Here is a 20,157-nt window from a genome sequence, read left to right on the forward strand (position 1 = left end):
ACAATTTAAAACAATCTTTAAAAAACCCATGTTGTCTGTTGTGCTCCAAGTTCTCGTCACCTACTGATGTCAATTTGGTGACACATGCACAAGTGTCCTGTGATGTAGCACTGGGCCAGATGCCCTCAACATTTAGCTGACCTCAATAAGCCAGCCCAAATTTCTGATTGCCACCAATCCTCCCCTTATGGATCAAATCTCTGACATTACACTTTGGAGGCACTAAGTGGTGAGAAGTCTTGCTGCTTTTGTGTGTCTCTGAAGCTTGGCAAAGCAGAATCAAACCCTCTCCACCCTACTTCTGCTCAGGAGAGAACAGTGGGAGTCACACTAGACTACAAAAGGAATAGAAATAAGAGATGGCCAGATTCTCATCTCTGACCTTGCTTTCAACTTCAGGCGTGTTCAGAAACAGTAAGGCTTCTTGTTGCTTCTGAGCACTTTGCTGATTTCAAGTGCCTCTGAAGCCCAAAACAAGGTCACAGGTGAGCTTCTGTCCATCTCTCACTTTGCATGTGCCACAAATGTATTTACCAGGTTAAAAAATATGCTAATCTCTTGAGAGTTCATTTGTTGGTCTCAACCTGCAATCTAGGAACAATTTTGGAAGTAAAATGTAACTGGGGGGGGGGAGGATTCATATTTTCATAGCTTGCAATTCATTCTACACATCAAACAATATGGCTTTGTGTAGTAGATTATAGCGAATCTTGCACTGTAGAATCATTGATCTATTGTTTCAGAACTGATTTCTTATACCGTTTGTGTGACTTCAGTGCTCTCTGCCTAGGACTTGTTTAGGAAATGAATCTCAGGGATATACAACCATCAGGGGGCGGGGCGGAGAAAGCTATTTGCCAGACTGCTTGTGTAAAAGTGCTAAGGCAATCACATTTTTCATGCACTTCTAGGCAGGGAAAAATCAATCTTTGTTCACATAAAACAACACCAGCTACTGTAAGAGAATTGCTAGAAATTTTATGGTAAGATTGCAAGCAAAGAGATGCTCCTAATTGGTTGATGCCAAGAACAATATGCAATTAGGTCCTTGTCGCTCCGTGGCGCAGAGTGGTAAGCGGCGGTAACGCAGCCAAAGCTCTGCTCATGGCCGGAGTTCGATTCCAACAAAAGGAGGAAGTCGAATCTCCGGTAAAAGGGGTGAAGGTCCACTCAGCCTTCCATCCATCCGTGATCGGTAAAATGAGTACCCGGCCTATGCTGGGGGGTAAAGAAAGGCCAGGGAAGGAACTGGCAATCCCACCCCATATATATGGTCTGCCTAGTAAACGTCGCAAGACGTCACCCTAAGAGTCGGAAACGACTCGCACTACAAGTGCAGGGACACCTTTACCTTTTACCTTGTTTTGTATGTGCTTTTTACTTGTGTCTCATAATGGCTTGCTGGATTACTGCAAACTGGTACATCCTGCACCCTCTAAGGTATCACGGTTCTAAAACCAGACTTCTCCTTTTGGTAGCTGACTACATCCCAAATGCTTTTATTTTACTCACTTAACAAAGTCTTCTTTACACCTCTGCAGAAGATCCTGAGCCTTCTGTATTTCCTGTTCATTCAGGAGTACCAGTGTCCCAATTGTCAGATGGAGCTTGGCAGGGTTCTGGAACAGGCTACTGCTGACACCATAGTCCTGCAGATAAGTTGAGAAGCTTCTCAGGTGACAAGGTATACATTGGACTAGGGAAATGTTTCCTCTTTACTTCTGCCCACCCAGGTATCTGTGTCTTTTTTAAGGTATGGAACAGATCTTGGTAACAAGCTACGCTCTTATGTTCTCAAAAATGGGGAGCAACTGTTAGTTATTTATCCCAGTATCACAGGTGTGTAACCTGATGTCTGCAGCACCTGGGAGAGACTTATTCAACCTGCAATCTCCTTCTTGAAACAGAGTCTGCAAGCTGACCTCATAGCTAATTACTGTACTTCTTTGTTTTTTCTCTCCCCCCCCCAAAAAAATCCCTGTTTTGTGTAATGTCTCTAGAACCCTTCACTCAGGCAAGAACTCAAAAACCTGCCACTATTTTGTGTCATTTTGGTTGGTCCAAATAAAGGTATTGTCCAGCTATGGATTTTGGAAGTAGAAGTTCTGAAGAACAGCAGTCATAATGAATAACATGCAAGATTAAACATTCATATGAAAGCATGGCAATAAAAGCAAACAGGAAAGATAAAAAAGAGAACTAAAAAAGCATGCCCAGATATATTCAAATTAAATGTCATAATCTCCACCATGCTATAGGAACCCTGACAGGGTTGTTGTGAGGATCAAATGGAGAGGGAAGAGAACCATATGAGCTACCTTGAGCTCCTTGGAGGAAAGGTGGGATATAAATGTAATGAATGAATGATACACTGACATTTCAAAAGCTTTCTACCAGTTTATACTGACCTGGTGCCCTCCATATGTTTTGGACTATGATTCTCATCAGTCCCAGCAAACACAGCCACACAGGTTAGGCTGATGGAAGTTGTAGTCCAAAATATCTGAAGGCACCAGATTGGCAAAGGCTGCTCTAAACAAGCCACTGTATTGTTCCATATTCTGTGCCTACAGTCATGTCCCTATAGGTTCCAAGACTCACTGGAGATGGGCAACAATCTGCAGGCAGAGCTGGGAGCCCTTTCCCAATGCTGTCCATATCATTGGGAAAGTGTTGCTACCATCACTGTCACCTTCTATGCCCTCTCAGACAAATGAGACCAAATTGTTATATTTTATTCAGTACCGTAAATGTAAATCCCACCTTTCATCTGGCATGCTCAAAGCAATAAAGAACAAAGCTCCCTAGAGCTTCCATTCTGCCAACTGCTACCAAAACAAAACTGAGAAAAGGTCCTAACCCCCTTCTGCATGAAAGCTTATTTAGTATATACTGCAAATTCAAAGTGTTTGTTCTTGCAAGCTTTTTATATGGGTCTAACCCCAGAAGCCATTTAGTCCATAATGAACACAGGGAGCCTCAGAAGCTGGGGAGACAGCAGGGGGCAGGTCTGTTATGTTCCAACTGTTGACAGCAGTTCATTTTAATTTCTGTAAGGCCCACAGATATAAGGAGGACAAAATATATTAATGCAATAAACTAGTAGCTTTTAGGAAAGGGGGCCTATTCAATCTAATCCCATGAAGGAGGGGAAAAGAGAATTCATGTTACAATTATGATCAACCTAAGCAGGTGAATTTCTGCTCTACAGCTTTCCAGGAATCAAAGGCATCTTGCATGCTTTAACAGCTTTCCATCCAGATGCTGCACATCACCAGGAAATACCTGAACTACCTTTGTAAGAGAGACTACTGTACAGAGCAACAAAACCCCATTAATGAATGGAAGATTCATAATTCCTTTCTGTAAATTCTCTGTGAGTATTAGATGTATTGCTCCACATCTTTAACTATCTATTTAGGTCTCTAGCAACAATGGTCTTAACAGCACAATCCTAAGTATATTTACTCAGAAGTAAGTCCCACTGAATCCAATGGGTTTTACTCTGTACTAAGGGAGCAATCTTAATTTCTGGCTGGGGAGCAGGGGACTGAACAGAGCAGCAGACCCATTGCTGCATCTGAAGCCCTGCTGCTCACCCCAGGTAGGGTGGAAGAGGAGCAGTATTTCACCTAATATTTGCTGTGCCAGCTCCAGGTTATCACAACAAAGAGGCTTGGGTCATGTTCCTCTCTGGCTTTTGGACCGATTCAGGATCCAGCAGATTCATGGCCAGCCCAGCTTCATCCTACCTCCATCCCACCCCCATATTAGGGTACTTAAGACTGGCTACCACCAGTGGGAATACTACTGGTAGCAAGAGTTCATGGTGGTGATGGGCAAAGGGGAACTTCCACCACATCCTAAACATACCCCAGCAGTACAGATTGAAGATTAGGATTATTCTGTACCTGTGTTTAGGACTGCTGCTTTCTTCTTTGCAATTTAACCTACATGACAGATCTGAGTTGAAGTTTTCCAATGAAAAGCCTGCAGCAAAATTGCAAGCGTTTCAGAGCCCTTGCTGTTCTGCTTAGATACTTGCCAGCTCTGAGTGCCTTTAAAGAACTTGTTCAAACCCCCAGGTCACAATTTACTATTTAGCAGTCAACCTTGTGCCATTGAATGACTTTTTCTTTAAACTGCACTTGGCAATATCTTCAAACAAACCCACCACCAGCAGAAACAATAACAAAAAAACAAAGACCCAGAAGCATATCATTACAACTCTTAAGAACAGCAAATTTAGGAAAGAAAGATAGTTCACAAAAATCTAGGACTAAAGCAGATTTACAAGGTGTGTGTCTAAATTCTACATTTTTTCAGCATTTAACTTGAGACAAACTAATTTGGAGTCTCCCCATTATGCTAGAAGAAGATTACCATTAACCCCCGGTTGATTCTCAAATATTGCTCACAAATTGTTTCTAAGCTCAACTTGGATGTAAGTTCATAGAAGAAAATGCAGCAATTATGGTTTGACACAGCAACAAAGGGGTAAAAATGGTCCAGAGCCACATAAGTACAACAGTGGAGGCTACTCTTTTAGGGCACATGAGGCACTTCCCCACCAATCTCAGTCTGCCCTCAGCAATCCCCCATCTGCCTCCTTTCTTAAATCTGGTCCAAGGGGGTAACATTGCTTTTCAGCTTCCTCCTCCGCAGTATCAGTGCTGCCCTTCTAGAACTCAGCAGAGAAGAAGATGGGGACAAAACTAGAATTAGGTGGCTCTGTTTATCATTGACTCCAGCTCCACCTCCGGTTTGCGCTCCCTGACTTCCGACCCACCAGTTTCAATGGGCACCAGCTGCCACTGGAAGGGCTTCCAATTTCTATCTATGGGATTCTGCCTTTTGTGTGTCTAAGCCCAACTAAACGTCAGATAGCCTCAGAACAGTTAAAGCTGACCGCTTGTATTCTGTAAAGTGCCATGAATTCTGATGGTACCACGTAAGATGATGATAATGATAACAATAACAATAATGCTTCACACAAGAAAAACATTCCTTTCAACTGGACATATTGGTGCAAACTCATTTTGCCAGATGCAACAGAAGGACAATGTAATTAGTCATTATTTATGCCAATAGTGGACAGATTTCATTTAAAAAGCAATTGTATGTAATAAGTCTGTATATGTAGTAGAAACAGAATAAATTATATCCATAAGTATATAGTATATATGTATTCCAGTGCATTCTGCCTCTTCTCAATGGGTTTACTCAGGTTCACAGATTTTATTTAGTTGTACAATGACTTTGATTCTGGGGCTTACTCTTAAAATACTATATTGAACTTAGAATTGAACTTCGCTTTCACATCCTTTATAGTTCAGCTTAGATACTTGCCTGTTCTGAAAAAGACTCCTTAAACCACATGTTCCAATCCACAAGCCATTTCCAATTCAGGACCTTCCAATTCAGTTCTAATTTCAATTATGTATTTTAAGAGCAGATGTGGGGTAACTAATGGAGTTAGCCAAGGAACAAGTTGCCCCTTAACGATGAATGTCACAGAATCAAAGTCAGCCTAAAACTTCATCATAACTGCGGAGCTAGAGGCACAGTGCATTGAAATGTGATGGGTTGCATCCAATGATTGCTTTGATAGATAGGAAAGTGCTTCTGCTCATGCAAGTCTGGGTATCCATTTTTTGTCAAACTACTTAAGCCTCACATTCATTCTTCCAAAAGTTGTTCCTGAAGGTCTGGACATAGTGAAGAGAGCTGTTGCAGATGTGTGTGTGGAGGGGAGGGGAATCAGTGAAAATTAGGTATCCCATCTTACACAAGTGGAAGCACTTTCCACCAAGCAAAGCCACCATTGGACACAAACCTATATGCCTGGGGTAATCTGCCCCATAGAACAATTATCTATGCAGCCTTTCCCAAACTTTGGGTCCCCAGATGTTGCTGGACTGGAATTCCCATCATTCCTGACCATTGGCCATGCTGGCTGGGTCTGATAGGAGTTATAGTCCCACAATATCTGGGAACCAAAGATTGGGAAAGGCTGGACTAGAGATTCCATGCTTTTTATAACAGAGGTGGGGTTTCTTTACAAGTTGTGTGAGAATGGTGTAATCATTGGCATCCTTATTGAGTTCAATGGGATTTACTCCCATGCAATCATGCTTAGGATTGCAGCTTTAGATTTAACCAAAAATATATTTTTAACATGATATGCAAATCTGTGTGTCTGTCCTGACGACCTTTTCTCTTATAATGTAGAAACTGCATATCTGCAAAACAAGGACTCACGAAAATTGTCTGATAGTTTGGTGTGTTATGTGGCAAAACCACCAACTGTTCCAGATCTAAGGTATCCACCTCTCCTTATTTTTATTTCTTTTAAAGAAAAGAGACTGGTTATATTTTTGGCACTTAGTCCATACGAAGCAGAAATTTTGTTACACAACCTCTTTTGTGCAAAGTGCTATTCAATCAATAATGAACTGTGCAGCAGAAATGGGCATCTCTGTTCCCTAGCATTAATCAAAGTCAACCATCTTCCTTCCCCACAACCCCTTAATCTCCACCTGCAGTAAAGGAGACAGAATGAATAGCAGACCACACAAATGCTGGGTTTTTCTAACCATGCGCAGGGCCTCCTGCGAATATCCCTACAGGGAAGTAAGAGCTCCCCATTGACCAACATAGAAATCATTTTAATTCTCTGGCCTATTGGCTGGTGAAAATCTTACCTGGATTGGGACCCATGGGAGTGCTCCAAAAGCAAGGAGGATGCTGCGGAAGTCCCCCCCCCTCCTCTGCCACACCCCCAGAATGCCCCATTTTGGGGCCTTCCCTCAGCTCTCTGCCCACCAGGATGGGCTTCTCTAGCAGACCTGGTTGAACTGGCAGGGTCCCAGCAGTGCCTCGGCTCAGCCAAGACGAGGGGCTTCTGCTGGCAAAGCCCAGCACAGCTAGGTGCTTGCCAACTAACCGAAGGTCGGCCACCATCAACTCCACCCAGCCAGGTGCAAATACAAGCTGAAAGACCATAAACTGTAATCAAAGAGCCACTTAGAGAGGAGACACTTGAGTTTAAATCCACACTCTGTCATTAAACTCTTGGGCCAGTCACTAACTTTTCTAACCTGACAGGTTTGTTGCAAGTATAGAACTGAGGAGGTGGGGAGAGAGAAGAAATATGCATTTCTCTTTGAGTTCTTTGTAGAAAAGGCAGGAAAACAGATACATCAGCACAACGGTAATGTTCTCAGACCATAATATACAGCCCCACCAATTATTCCTGTGACAAATTAAGGCAAAACTACATAGCCATTTTAAACTGAACGCCAAAGACAATGTAATAGCCAAATCTGATGGGGGGGGGAGAAATGCATATTTGCTGGGAAGTAAGCCCCTTTGAATGCTGTGGGAATTAATGGCAGCAGGTATGTTTAGGATCACGCCACAAGTTTTGTCTATAATAGGTTTGAGTTGCAGGTTAATGTTGATTTGGCATTAACACAACTCATCTGTCCTATATTGACTAAACATATGTAATTCATGATATTCCTGTTCTGAAAGTTGCATTTGTTTTCAAAAGCAGTACATTTCACTGCTTCAAAATTTCACATTAGTAGAAAGTTTTTGACTATGACATGTTCTTAACCCACTTTCTCCCAGTTTACTTGCAAAGGAAAGTTAGAAAAATGAATAATAGATTACTGTGAAGAAAAATATTCAAAACTATATAATAGAAAATCAAACCAATATTTTGGGTTGTTCAAACTATTTTTCTGTATCAAATCCAAAACTATTACTCGGCAAACCCCAACATCTAACAGATCTATGATATCAGTTATCCCCTTCAAGAGAAAGAGTTAAGCATGTAGATCTTACCAAGGGCTACAATGTGTTTACAAAACCCTACTGCAGTCTGAAAAACCAGTGCTGCAAAAATTACCTTAATTCAATGTTTCTTTTTAAGAACTGTCTGTGCCTACTTAGTTTATTGGAGGTAAGAAATTGCCTGCACACTCATGGTAACATAATTTGTCACCCTGGAAATTAAACTACTTATCATAGTTTACCTCGAGGAAGAACACTATATAGTGCTTATTTGTTCCATTATCAAAAGGCTCTGTTTTATAATGACACTACACAATCAGAAGATTAAGGTAACTTAAAATAGGCCATGACTACTATATAATGAGGCACCCGGATCCAAAGGTGTCTTACAGATGAGATCAATGAAGCCAGATCTCTCTCTCTCTCTCTCTCTCTCTCTCTCTCTCTCTCTCTCCATGAATTCCTAAAATAACCTCATCGATCAAACAGAATTTAATTCATTAACAGTGATCTTGTAGCTCAAGGGTTGGTAATCTGGTGCCCTGAAGCTGTTCTGGTCTACACCTCTGCATCCAGTATTAGTCACAGTGGGTGGGGCTAATAGATGTTGTAGTCCAGAACATCTTATCTCTGCTCTAACTGTTCCAGTTCTTTATTCCTCTAGCATTCCCATATTACCATACAGCATCAGCAACATGTACATAGAGGTGTGAGCATTTTATGGGATTCCATAAAAACAGGAATCCCTGCTTTTACTGCTCCAGGTAGGAAAGCAGGTAGGGGTGGTGTTTTTTGCATGGGTGTTGATAGGTGGGCTGAGCACACACTACTGACATCAACAACTGTCCTCTGCTCCTGTGGTTGCAAATCCATTGGGGAAGAACTTATTGGGAAACAGAATGATATAATCTGTAGTTTGGCTGTAAAGGATGCTATCCAAACTTTATAAATGAAATATTACTTTGTGTACAAAAGCTTCCCCATTTTTTTGAACAGCAGACTTCCAAACCACATTTGCACACTAAATTGGAATTTTCCCTAAGTTCCAAATAAAGAACTTTCAGTGTGCCTGGAATCTGTTGCCACTGTTTTACTACCGGGAGGGGGGGCACTTTAGGACACACATTTAGGACACTAGTTCAGATTGGCTTCCCTTGGCTCTGCCTAGTGAGCTTTGTGGTCATTTTATAGTGAGGTACTCAAGCTCAGCACCTTTCCCATTGCAATTTGTTTAGCCATTCTGAATTTTGATAAGGTCTTTACCAATTCATGCTTCTTAAGTTGTCTACATAGCAAGCATTGCTGTTAGAGAATTACCCAAAAGGGGAGGGGAGAACCCAGATTTCCATCTTGGATTTGTGTGAGGTACTCTTCCGATATGATAACAGAACGTCATAGACATCGTCAAAACATTAGGAAAGTGCTGACTATTGTATTGTTATTGAAAGATGTTGCTGTTGCTTTTTTAACAATGTTAACATTTTGTTATTTAAATTTTTGTACACTGTATTGTTCTTTTCTGATGTGGATTTTGTATGTATTTATTTTTGTGAGCTGCCTTGAGGGCCTTTTTGGCCAAAAGGCAGCATAGAAATAAACCATAACATAACATTGCCTGCTGCACTCAGACAGGCTCCATCACTTCACTTACTTAATTCCTTTACATCCTCCTGCTTGGCTCCCTGTTTCCTTCACCTCCACCTTGTGGGGCAACCATGGTGCTGCATAGTCACCGAGGTGCTCTCCTGCAGCATGTGGTGAGACACCCCCGCGCCTTCTCTGCATGCAGGGAAAGCAGACCAGCCCTCCCACTTGGCTCAGTGCAATGAAGACAGGCTGAGCAGAGGCCAGGTGGGTGGGATTCCTCCTTCCCCAAGGCCATGCCACCAGGGTTCTTTGCAGGCAGAGTAGCCTGCTGCAAAGGAGCAGGACTAGGCAGGATGTTTGCTCTCACTTAACCAACTGATGTAAATGGATCCATCTAGGCTGGCTGCTGCTCCTTGGTGGGGGCCTTCCCAGCATGCAAGGAAAGCACAGCAGCCCTCCCATTTGGCTCAGTGCATGGAGATGGCCTGAGTAGAGGCCATGTGGATGGGATTCCCCTTTCCCCAAGGCCAGGCTAGCAGGGTTCTTTGCAGGCAGAGTAGCCTCCCACAAGGACCAGAACCAGGCAGGATGAATCCTTTCACTTAACCAACTGATAAGCAAGTGGATCTATCCAGGCTGCTGCTCCTTGGTGGGTACCTTTTCTGTATGCAAGGAAAGTACAGCTTCCCAGCACAACCTCCCAGTTGACCCAGTGTGGTGGTAGCTCCCTATGTGCCTGGCTTTCCTGGCCCACTTTGCTCTCAAGGTAGGGAAGCCAGGCAGGCAGGCAGCCACCCTCCCTGCCCGGTTCCATCTTCATTTTCACCTGTACCTCCTTGCTGCAACTTAAAAATGATTTAAAAAAAGAAATCTATACTTGACGCCATAAAGTTGGGGTTACGCTCTACTACAAGTTCAACTTACTCCTAAGCAGACAAATTTTCTTCAGACACCCACCACACTGCAGAAAGAAACTCCTAGACAACAAGAAAGGGCAGTAAACTCCCTTCCTGCTCCTCAGGCAGGAGCGCTCCTCTCCCTCCCCTCCAAGGCTGAGCCACTAGTCGTTTCTGCATGTGTCATGCCCTGTTCCTTTTGCTCAAAATCGCTGTGAGCTGATTACATGTTAAACAGCCCCACAAAGTTGAGCAAATTATTAGTAGGCATGAGGAACGATTAGGATGGTAAAGAATGGTGGATAGGGCTGGTGATGGTTAGGGATATTTATGTGTGTATATGTGGTATGTTAAAGTTTGGAAGACCTCTCACTGTCTTCCCCACTCAAACAGCATTTCACTTTCATCTTCCTCCTCCATTCGATCACCTGCACTTGCTACTCCTGAGAGTCAGTTAGGGCACCCAGCAGGGATTCTGAGATGCAGTCAACTTTCCTGCTCTCACTCCAGGGCTGCCCCAAAGGTTCCAGCCACCATTGGCTGAGCTGATCCAGCATTCTCTGCTACTGCCAGATTGACTCAAGCCAAACCCCCCCACACACACACTGTCCTGCTCTAGCATCTGAAAATACCATACAAGTATGAAGCTACTTTATGCAATCATCATCATAACTCTCTCCTCCCCCAGCGCTTTCTCTTAAGTCCTGCCAAGGTCTGGAGAAGCATGGAGGGAATGAAAGGGGTGCCCTGATCTACCCATGAGCTAGTGGGTGGATGGCAGCCAGCCTCCACCCCCACCCCTAGTGCTTTCCCTTCTTGTTGCTTGTTGGGCAATAGAGGGGAGGCTCCAGAGTTGCCAGCACAAGGAGCATGTGGTACCACCTTCTCCTCCTTAGGAGCAGTCCCTCCTTTTCTGCCTCAGAGATCTGCTGCCACCTGGCAACTCGTCCAGACTTAACTCTTCCCCTCACTCTGGGTCTCCTTCATCCCAAGTCTAGCAGCAGCACAGTTAAATTTTTTTTAAAAAGTCTGACCAGGCTGCCCTTTTAAGGCAGGTGAGTAAGTTTGTGCACTCTGGAAAAGATGCCATTTCTGGCCAAAAGTTTCCTTGGGCTTCAGGGCTTTTAGAAAGCAGGAGGAGAGAGGAGGGAAATAACTTTTGCTTTCATCTATGCATATACTCTGTCATATACTCTATCATGTTATCATGTACTCTAAGGTAGAGATGGGATCTGCATTTTGGTGCCGGTTCAATTTTCGCTCCATCGAACTTCCTCCCGGTACTGCTTCATAAGGAATCAATATTCGCTATTTGCAACAAATACTGATATGTGTTTTTTCCACAAAAATATTGATATTAGTATCAATATTTTAATATATCATTTTTGATAGATTTGTAAAATATCAATATTTTCCTGAAAATATCATTATCAATATTTTTGAGGCAATTTAAAAAAAAAATCCGCTTCACCTGCAGAAAACAGCTAGGAAAAGCCCAATCTGCGTGGACAAAAAAAAGTGAATAAATAAGAAATCCAGTGTCCAATTTGAACACATCCCTACTCTAATGTTATTTTTCATAAATTAATTAAAAATCAACCATGACTTCTGCTTTTTTACTTTAAAACTCCTGAGAATTGAGCTGTGAGTTTGGGGCAAGCTTAGGGATTTGATTAGAGATACACTACTATCATCTCTGATTTTTAATGAATTTCAAAAAATTATGAGACCTTCTGCAGAAAAATGTTCAAGAGGCTTCTTGATTTTTCTTTTCTTTTTCACTTTAACTTGTGGATTCTCGGGCGGGGGTTGTGTATCACCATGAAAACTTTCAGGGTTGTAAAGCAAGAGATTCTGAGTCCAACAGTATAAGGCCTGTAAGTTTTTGTTTTGAATTAGGGCAATACAAAGCACGAAAACGGTGGTGGTGAAGTATTCTGTTCTGGCTATAGTATACAGCCACTCTTGTGGCTGTATAATCAAACTTGAAAATTCAGCTTCTTATCACCTCACTTGGTGGAGCTTGTCTTTCTAAACTAAGTAAGTAGGTTTGAGTATACCTTCCGGCATGATATGATGGACTCTTTGTATTATCTGATTTACTGGGATAAATGTCTCTGAAATAATAGCAAGTGTTCACTTAAGCAAGATGCTGCTTTAAAGGCAGCTAACAATAGAGAATACAATATTGTTTAGATTATACCAATTATCTCTCAATTTAATGTAAGAGAACAAAGTTTCCAAGATTAAGGCACCTGTAAGTGTTCCTAAGCATGCTTACACAGAAGGAAAAAAGCACATTCCATTTAAATCTATATAATTCATTTCACATACTTGTTTAGGAGTTGAGTGTTAGATACTTTAAGATATTGAGTTTAAGATATTCACTACAGCTACCTTCCAGACACTGCCCTCTGCTGGACATAAAGTCATGGTAAGACATTGTACCACATAAATGACCATCATTTTCACATATAATAGGGATTACTGAAAAACTGAAGACTTAAAAACAGTTGAAAGGAAAAGGAAATTGCATAGAAGGCTGTTGAGGCTTTCCCTGGCAATATTTTCTATATGTTTTCCCTGGCAATATTTTCCTCATGTAGAAAAAACAACTACAAAAAAATGCTAGTTTCATGAACATTCTTATTTCAACATGGAAGTTACATTTAAAACAGAAGTGGGGAACCTGTGGCTCTCTAGATGTTGTTGACTACAACTCCCAGCAGCCAAAGCCAGCATAGCCAATAGTCAGGGATAATGGGAGATGGTCCAACAAAATCTGGAGGACCACCGGTTTCCCACCCCTGATTTAAAAGAACAAATAGACCATAGTGACTTTGTTATGATAGTAGAGATTGTATAGTCTATGGCATGGAAGGTGCCTCTGCCCATTTTGGGACACCCCTTTCCCCTTCAGCCCTCTTTTCCATAGTCTACCCCGTTCAACAAGGTCCACAGATCATTAGCCACATGTTACCAAATTCTTCCAAGCTACACAGCAAATGGATTGGACTGTGAAAGACCAACCCAAATTGTGTTTGCATTTTGATAAATTTGTAGGGCAGTCCAATATCTCAGAGAGGAGGTCAGGTCTCCTGCTCCCCTGGTGCATTCACTATAGCTGCCCAATTTCCCTGATTTTTAAAGTTGGATAGAAATATCTGTGGGCTATAGGTATGTTCTTAAACGGCAAGGTTTTTTGCCTATTAGTGAATACAATTAAAGAGTAATATGAATATTTAATACCATGGATGTGCCATCTCCCATCTTCAATCACAAATCCACAGACATGCTGCAGACCACCTAAATCAGCATTACCCAACCTTTTTCGACCCAACGCCCCTTTGCAATATCTTTTTGTGCCCAACGCCCCCCTCAGATTAAGTATATGCCAATGCTTCCTGTTCTTCCCTTAAAATATGAGTAATGCATAAAAGGTATTTTCAATTATTATTACTGATCGTTTTGAACATGCCTTTTTATTGCACTTAGATTACACATTGAATTCTTAGTATGATTTATTAATATACATACATAGTTATAGAAAAGTAAACATCACAGAAACAACAGGTAGAGAGTGTGTCACATTCCTGAAGAAAACCAGCAAATAACTGACTGTCTGCATCACCCGTTTGCACACGGCACTCATCCATTGGAAGAATGAGCCCTCCACCAATACACCCAGCTTATCAAACACTCTCTCGTGATTGGTTCCAACATCCCTCAAGACAGCATCGGAACATTACCTAGTGCTGGGGAGTGGCTAATATCCCCATTCCTTGATATGACACTGGCCGCTATTCAGAATTTCTTTAATAAAGAGCACACACTATTTATAGTGTTATTTCCATGAATTGAGACTATTAAATACATTCTAACTGGGGACAAAACAGTTTAAAAATTAATGATTTGTGTATTAAATAAAATTAAACTTGAATGCTTCAACTGTCGCATCAGACCGCCAAATGTCAACCCCTCCCTAATGAACCCAACGCCCCCCTAAAGTTTGTAATCACGCCAACGCCCCCCTGAAAGGCTGTAACGCCCCCCAGGGGGGTGCTACCACCCACGTTGGGAATCGCTGACCTAAATGAAGCTTGTAGACCACCAGTGAACCACGGACCACAGTTTGGGAACCCCTAGTTTATTCCATTCATATGCAAACTAAAATCCTGCCAAAGTACAAAAGAAAAAAAGGTGGGAAGAGTCTGGGATCAATGTTCCACACTACCGCTCTCAATTGGTGTATTAGTTTTTCACAGAGTGGTACAAGAAGCTTTTCTTTACTGCAGCTAAACCAGTTACATCCTTTCAGCTTTGAGTAGTCACGCTATGCTGCAACTAACAAACCATACTAATTCTTTTGAGAGGATTTCCAACATCCTTCCCACAAACATTGTCAAAAGGCAACATCCTTTTTGATAACAACACTTACTTTCCAAACAATTATGATCTAAAACCTTTCCACTATGGAACACATCCACCAGAGGTGCCAATAAAAGCCCCTTTCATTACGGTTCCTCTGAACACAATGAATTGCAAATTTCCCCCAATATCACCCAAAACAAAACAAAAGATTTAAGCACTCAGATCTTATTTCAGTTGTTTGGCTGTAGCTCAGGTCCTTTTATCACACTGCCTGCAGATCCGAAAAGGAGGGTAAATATACCCCTAACAAAACTAGATCTTTTGATACCCAGCCTTTGTGTGAGTCACACAAAGGTGTTCAAATATGGTGATGGGAATGAGTTGAGCCTTTGCTTTTCTACACCTTAAAAGAAGATCCCTTATCCAGAATATAAAAAGAAGTATGATAAAGCATCAGAATTAAAGGGAAGGATTATGGTACTGACTTTTTCTGCCCTATGTTTACTGAACAAGACAAGAAAGGATTCTCAGTTTCCATTTTTTAAGGGTGGAGGGTTGAAAAGCTACTGCTTTCAATCAAAAAGAGCTCAGTTTCCATCCACAACTGATTTAGATCCTGTATAATAAATGGGACAGGCTGTTGCAATTGAAACAAATCAAAATATGTTTAAGATTAGAAAAACCTCAACGCTCACAACTGTGCTTTACTGTGTAAGAGGTCTGATGGTAGTCTCACCCACTTATTTAACAGGATAAAGTTAATGAAGATAGTTTTCTACGGTTTCATAATGTTTCCAGCACTTGTGATTTGGAGCACATGTGGAGTTTAGGAAGCAAAGACATTTCACAGGAGCTGGCCTTCTTAAAAGGGAGAAATTAAGGGCAGACCATATTTGATTATCTTTTTTAAACTTCTGGATTACCTCATTATAATTTACTTTAAATAATTTAGGATTTTAGACATATGAACTCCTAAAGATTTAAAGCAAACTGTTATACCTGTAATCCTGTGGATTTGTGATTGTATCTTGGGGGGTGAGCTATGAATGGGAATTCAGGCTTATAACTGATTTACATCCCTGCTGTATTTCCAGATTGGTTGATTTCAAGTATTATAACCATTACAAAGTAGAGTAAACAAAAGAGGCCATCCTTGTTTGGTGCCCCTATGAAGTGTGATAGGTCCTGAGTCCAGGTTGTTCATATTGACTACAGCTGTTATGGGGCTATGTAATTTGATACCAGTGCTTGCTTGTGTCTCTTTTATCTGGTATTTATGTAGAAGCTGAAGAAGGTATGGCCACTCTAAATAGTCAAATGCCTTATAGGCATCAAGCATTACGAAAGCAAGTGGTATATTATCGCTCTTGCTGTGCCTGATGATGTTCAGAAGGCAGCAAGCAGAATCTGAAATGTTTTTTAGGTACAAGCCTCATTTGACCTGGATGTATATAACTCAAGGTGCATCTACTTATTCTAGCTGTTAGGACCACTATGAAATTTTTTGGTCTTGATTGAGGAGAGAGATGGGAAGATGAGATGCAAATCTTCCAAATTATTTCCTGGTTAAGGTATAACCACCAACCTAGATTTAAGCCAAGACTGAGGGATATCTTCACCCTTTAACACTTTGTTGAAAAGTGTCCCTAAAAATGGGATAAAAGTGTCCTTACATTTGTTATACAGATCTCCTGGTAAGCCTTCAGGCCCATTCATAACAGATCTTTTAATTTTATCTGCTGTGATGCTTTGGTTCAATATTTCTGTATTCATCAAAAATAGCTTTATGTTTAGTTTTTCTAAGTTATTTTGGCCCTGGTGGATTCTGAGACAAATGTAGTTGAGCATAGTAATTAGCAGAAGTGCCATTACTTTTCCTGGAATCAAAGGTCCTATTCCCATCCTCGGTTCAAATTGATACAATCTTGCTTTTAATTTGCTACCTCTTAAGTAAATTTGCTAACAATTTGGAATTTTTATTGCCAAATTCATAAAATTTTTGTTTCAAGTGGATTAAAGATTTAGTAATTGAATTAATCTCCAGTGCATCACATTCTGTGTGCTTATTTACCAGTTGTCTGCACTTTATTTTGGAACTTCATTGTTTGTTTTCTCCAGCCCTATCATCTCGGCCAGAAGCCGTGCACATACAGGTTTTAAATGTTTGATTGATTCACTCATGGCTACCCAAGAACACCCTTCATAGTATGAAATAAATTAAGACTGCTGCAGAGGTGTGACTGTGCTGGGACCATCAGGGGCAAGCTTTTCCACCTGTCTTGCCCCACCCCCTGCCTGGACCTTACAAGAAGGAGCTGCAGACTGAGAGGTACTGCTGCTGCAGGGGTGAGACTGTGCTGGGACCATCAGGGGCAAACTTGTCTACCTGCTTTGCTCCTTCACCCCTGCTCTTAGTGACCTTTTTCTGGAGACTGTCCTTTACCATGATGAATGCATTTGGTTTTTAGCTGTTGTTGCTTTTTGGAAATGCTAGGATTTTGTTAGCTTGAATTTTTGTAAATTGTATTGTTTTTTATTTGTATTTTGTATTTGTGTTTTTCTATTTGTGTGTAAGCCACGTTGAGGGCCTTTTTGGCCAAAAGGCGGCCTAGAAATAAACCATAACATAACAAGTTCATTTCCAACACTTAAAGAAAAATATTGTTGTACAGCCTCCTATATAGCCAATTTAGCCAGAATGGAGCTTTGCTGAGTAAGAAGAAAGGAATTAAAACTCCACACCAGGCTCTTCAAACCCAAGTAAAAAACCCCAAAATAAGTCACCACCTGTCTTTAACCTGTATTAGCTGAAATAGCCCCTAAAAAAATAGATGGATAATATATAGTCGATCCACAAATATCATTCAGAGAATAATAGGTAAAGTCAAGATCACTCAGATGCAAGCCCTCTTATGCATCTAGTAGGCTGTGCCATTTCAATAACATTTGCATGTCATTGTGGCATCCTTGTTTTCTACTTTAATCAACTTTGTGGTTATGAACCAAATTACAAGGGCCCCTTGAGCAATTTGCCCTATTTGAAAAAATCAAATTTTAAAATCTACATGTCAGAAAACCCCACTATTTTGCATTACAACTATATATAGATGCAAACATCAGGGTTTCCTACCAAGCAGCCCCTTAACAAAACTATCTTGCGGTTCTCGTTGAATCTTTTAATAGTGTAATGTAAGGATGGCTTTAAAAATCACTGACAGTCCCATAGACTTAGATGTCCTTGAATAGTGTTGCCTGAAAATCTTACAGTTCAGCCACCGCTCACCCCTGTTGGTAATGTTGGCTCTCTTGAAAGCAAATAATTTTGGATATTGTTGTCTAATGTAATCCCATCTCTCTAACATTGCATGTAAGAAGTCTTAAATCTCCATCCTCTCCCATAGTTCTGAGAGATGAAACTTCTGAACTAAATCCAGCCCAAGTTGCAACCCATGCAATCCCTTGATGGCCCAATAACTTTGCAATATGAATATAATGAATCCAAACACAACAATAAAAATTCAGACATGTATAATTTATCAGCCGTTGAAAAATGATTGTGTGCTACTTTCCACACTTCCATGAGCTCTGCTGAGATGCCCAAAACATCTCCCACCAGCATCTGAGGGGAGTGAGAAATATCAGTTCTGCCCCACTGCTCCCAGATGTTGCCTCACTCTTTCAAATGTACCAGTATTCTGGAGCTACAGCCTTTCATTTGCTGTCTGCTTTCACTCCATATCACTGGGAGGTAAAATAAAATGTGGAGGATGGATACCCATTCATATTGATCCATTTCTGCCGCCCCCACGAGAGGAGTCCAGTGCCATCATTCCCCCATCACACTTCCCAAATGACCCCTCCATTCCTCATTACCAAAATATTCTAACCTTAGGTATCCCCTGTAAACACACAGATCCTAGGAAACTAAAAAAAACTGTTATACATTATTAATCCAGGAATTCCTGTTTCTCTCATAGCATCCACCACTGTATCATAAAAGAAAAAGAAAACAAAAGCGGTCTGCATTCAGGTTTTGGTAATCCTCTGTTTTTGTTGGGAATGGAGCAATCTCACCAGGCCTGGCGTCAGCGGGCTGCCAGGTCAGGCACTGGCTGAGGGCCCCTGGGCTGCTTCCTTAAGCTGAAAGGATAGAGTGACCACTCTGCAATCCACATCAGTGTCAGCTTGCAGGGCTCAGCAACCTGATGCTGCCACGGATAGTGGATTATGAGCACCATCCTCCCTGGAAACACCCCCCATGCAGGTGGCATGGGCTTAGATAGCCCCCCCCCATCTCTTGCCTTGCCATGTCAGCACTCTAGCATGCTGCTTCCACATGCCTGCCATCACCCAAGATAGTGGCAGGGGTGTTCCTAAGGAGATGACACCTCCACCACCATCTTGGATGATGGCAAGCATGTGGGAGCAGTGCACTAGCGTGCTGACATGGTGACACAGGAGGTAGATGGGGTAGGTGGGCCTATTTAAGCCCATGCCACCTACATTGGGAAGGGGTGTTGGACAGCATGATGACATGGGCCCAGTCATGCCTGGTGCCGACCCTGAATCTCACTTAGCCAGGAGTCAAGTTGGCCTTGTGAGGGCCTAGTTTGCACTTTTTAGAGGCCAGTCTTCCTGCAAAAAGTGCCATTGTCTTAATGTGTACCCACTGAGGCCCAGCAAAAGCATAATGGGGGAATCCTTGTATGCAAAATTCCTTTTGCTGTAAACTCTTTTCATTAACTCCTCCTTGGTAAAGTACTGTGTAAAACACACCAATAGATCCCAGGATTTGGCACTGCTAGGTAGTCTAGGGAACAAAGCCCAGTGTTCTCATTCAGTATCAGTGGGAGTAAGCTGCCAATCCAAGGAAGCCTCAGACCACCAGTCCAGTACAAAAACCATTATTATCTTTCCTGAGATTTCAGAAACCTGCATAAATATAGACTTCAGTGATGGCTGTGATTTTCTAAATCTTGCTGTTTCAGTTGTAACTACAAATTAGTCGTGTGTGTTTTGCATTTCTACAATTCTAAAGCCTCAGTCACTGTTTCCTTGATCTCCTTGGTCCTTGTCATTAACTATAATATATGTATCTCTAAAGGCCTGACAGCCACTACTCATTCCTCTAAAAATCCTTTTTTTTCTTTTTCTGCTACTGAAATTGTGGCATCTGTCTTAGAAGCTGTCATATCCTCATTTTACCATTTTAGGGGATTTGGACACCATCTTGGAGTCAGCATTTGGGGGGCCTGTCTCTGCCTCATCAATGTTTGGCTGAACTGTAGTATTTCAAACCTAGGACTTCACATAACCCCACATACACAGTAAATTCTTTTAAAACAACCCTGTCCCAGTAAACACATTTTAAAAGGTGATTTCTCCATAGATAGCAAGAAGATTGGAAACTTCCATGAGCCTTGCCGGGAGGGGGTGGACAGACAACAGCGAGGCAGAGGATGAGAACTTGGACTGGGAGGAACAACCTGGGGAGGGGCCAAGT

The 20,157-nt window shown here is 41.7% G+C and overlaps 1 protein-coding gene across 1 annotated transcript in view; it reads right to left on the reverse strand.

Moving 5' to 3' along the window:
* Positions 1 to 20,157, reverse strand: part of ASCC1 (activating signal cointegrator 1 complex subunit 1) — a 130,750-nt gene that overhangs the window by 61,955 nt on the left and 48,638 nt on the right. Inside the window, exon 6 of the mRNA XM_061635293.1 lies at positions 1,513 to 1,649. Within this exon, the coding sequence (XP_061491277.1) occupies positions 1,513 to 1,649 (137 nt within the window). The remainder of the gene's footprint in view (positions 1 to 1,512; positions 1,650 to 20,157) is intronic.

This window comes from Rhineura floridana, chromosome 7, assembly GCF_030035675.1.
Source record: "Rhineura floridana isolate rRhiFlo1 chromosome 7, rRhiFlo1.hap2, whole genome shotgun sequence".
Classification (NCBI taxonomy): Eukaryota; Metazoa; Chordata; class Lepidosauria; order Squamata; family Rhineuridae; genus Rhineura; species Rhineura floridana.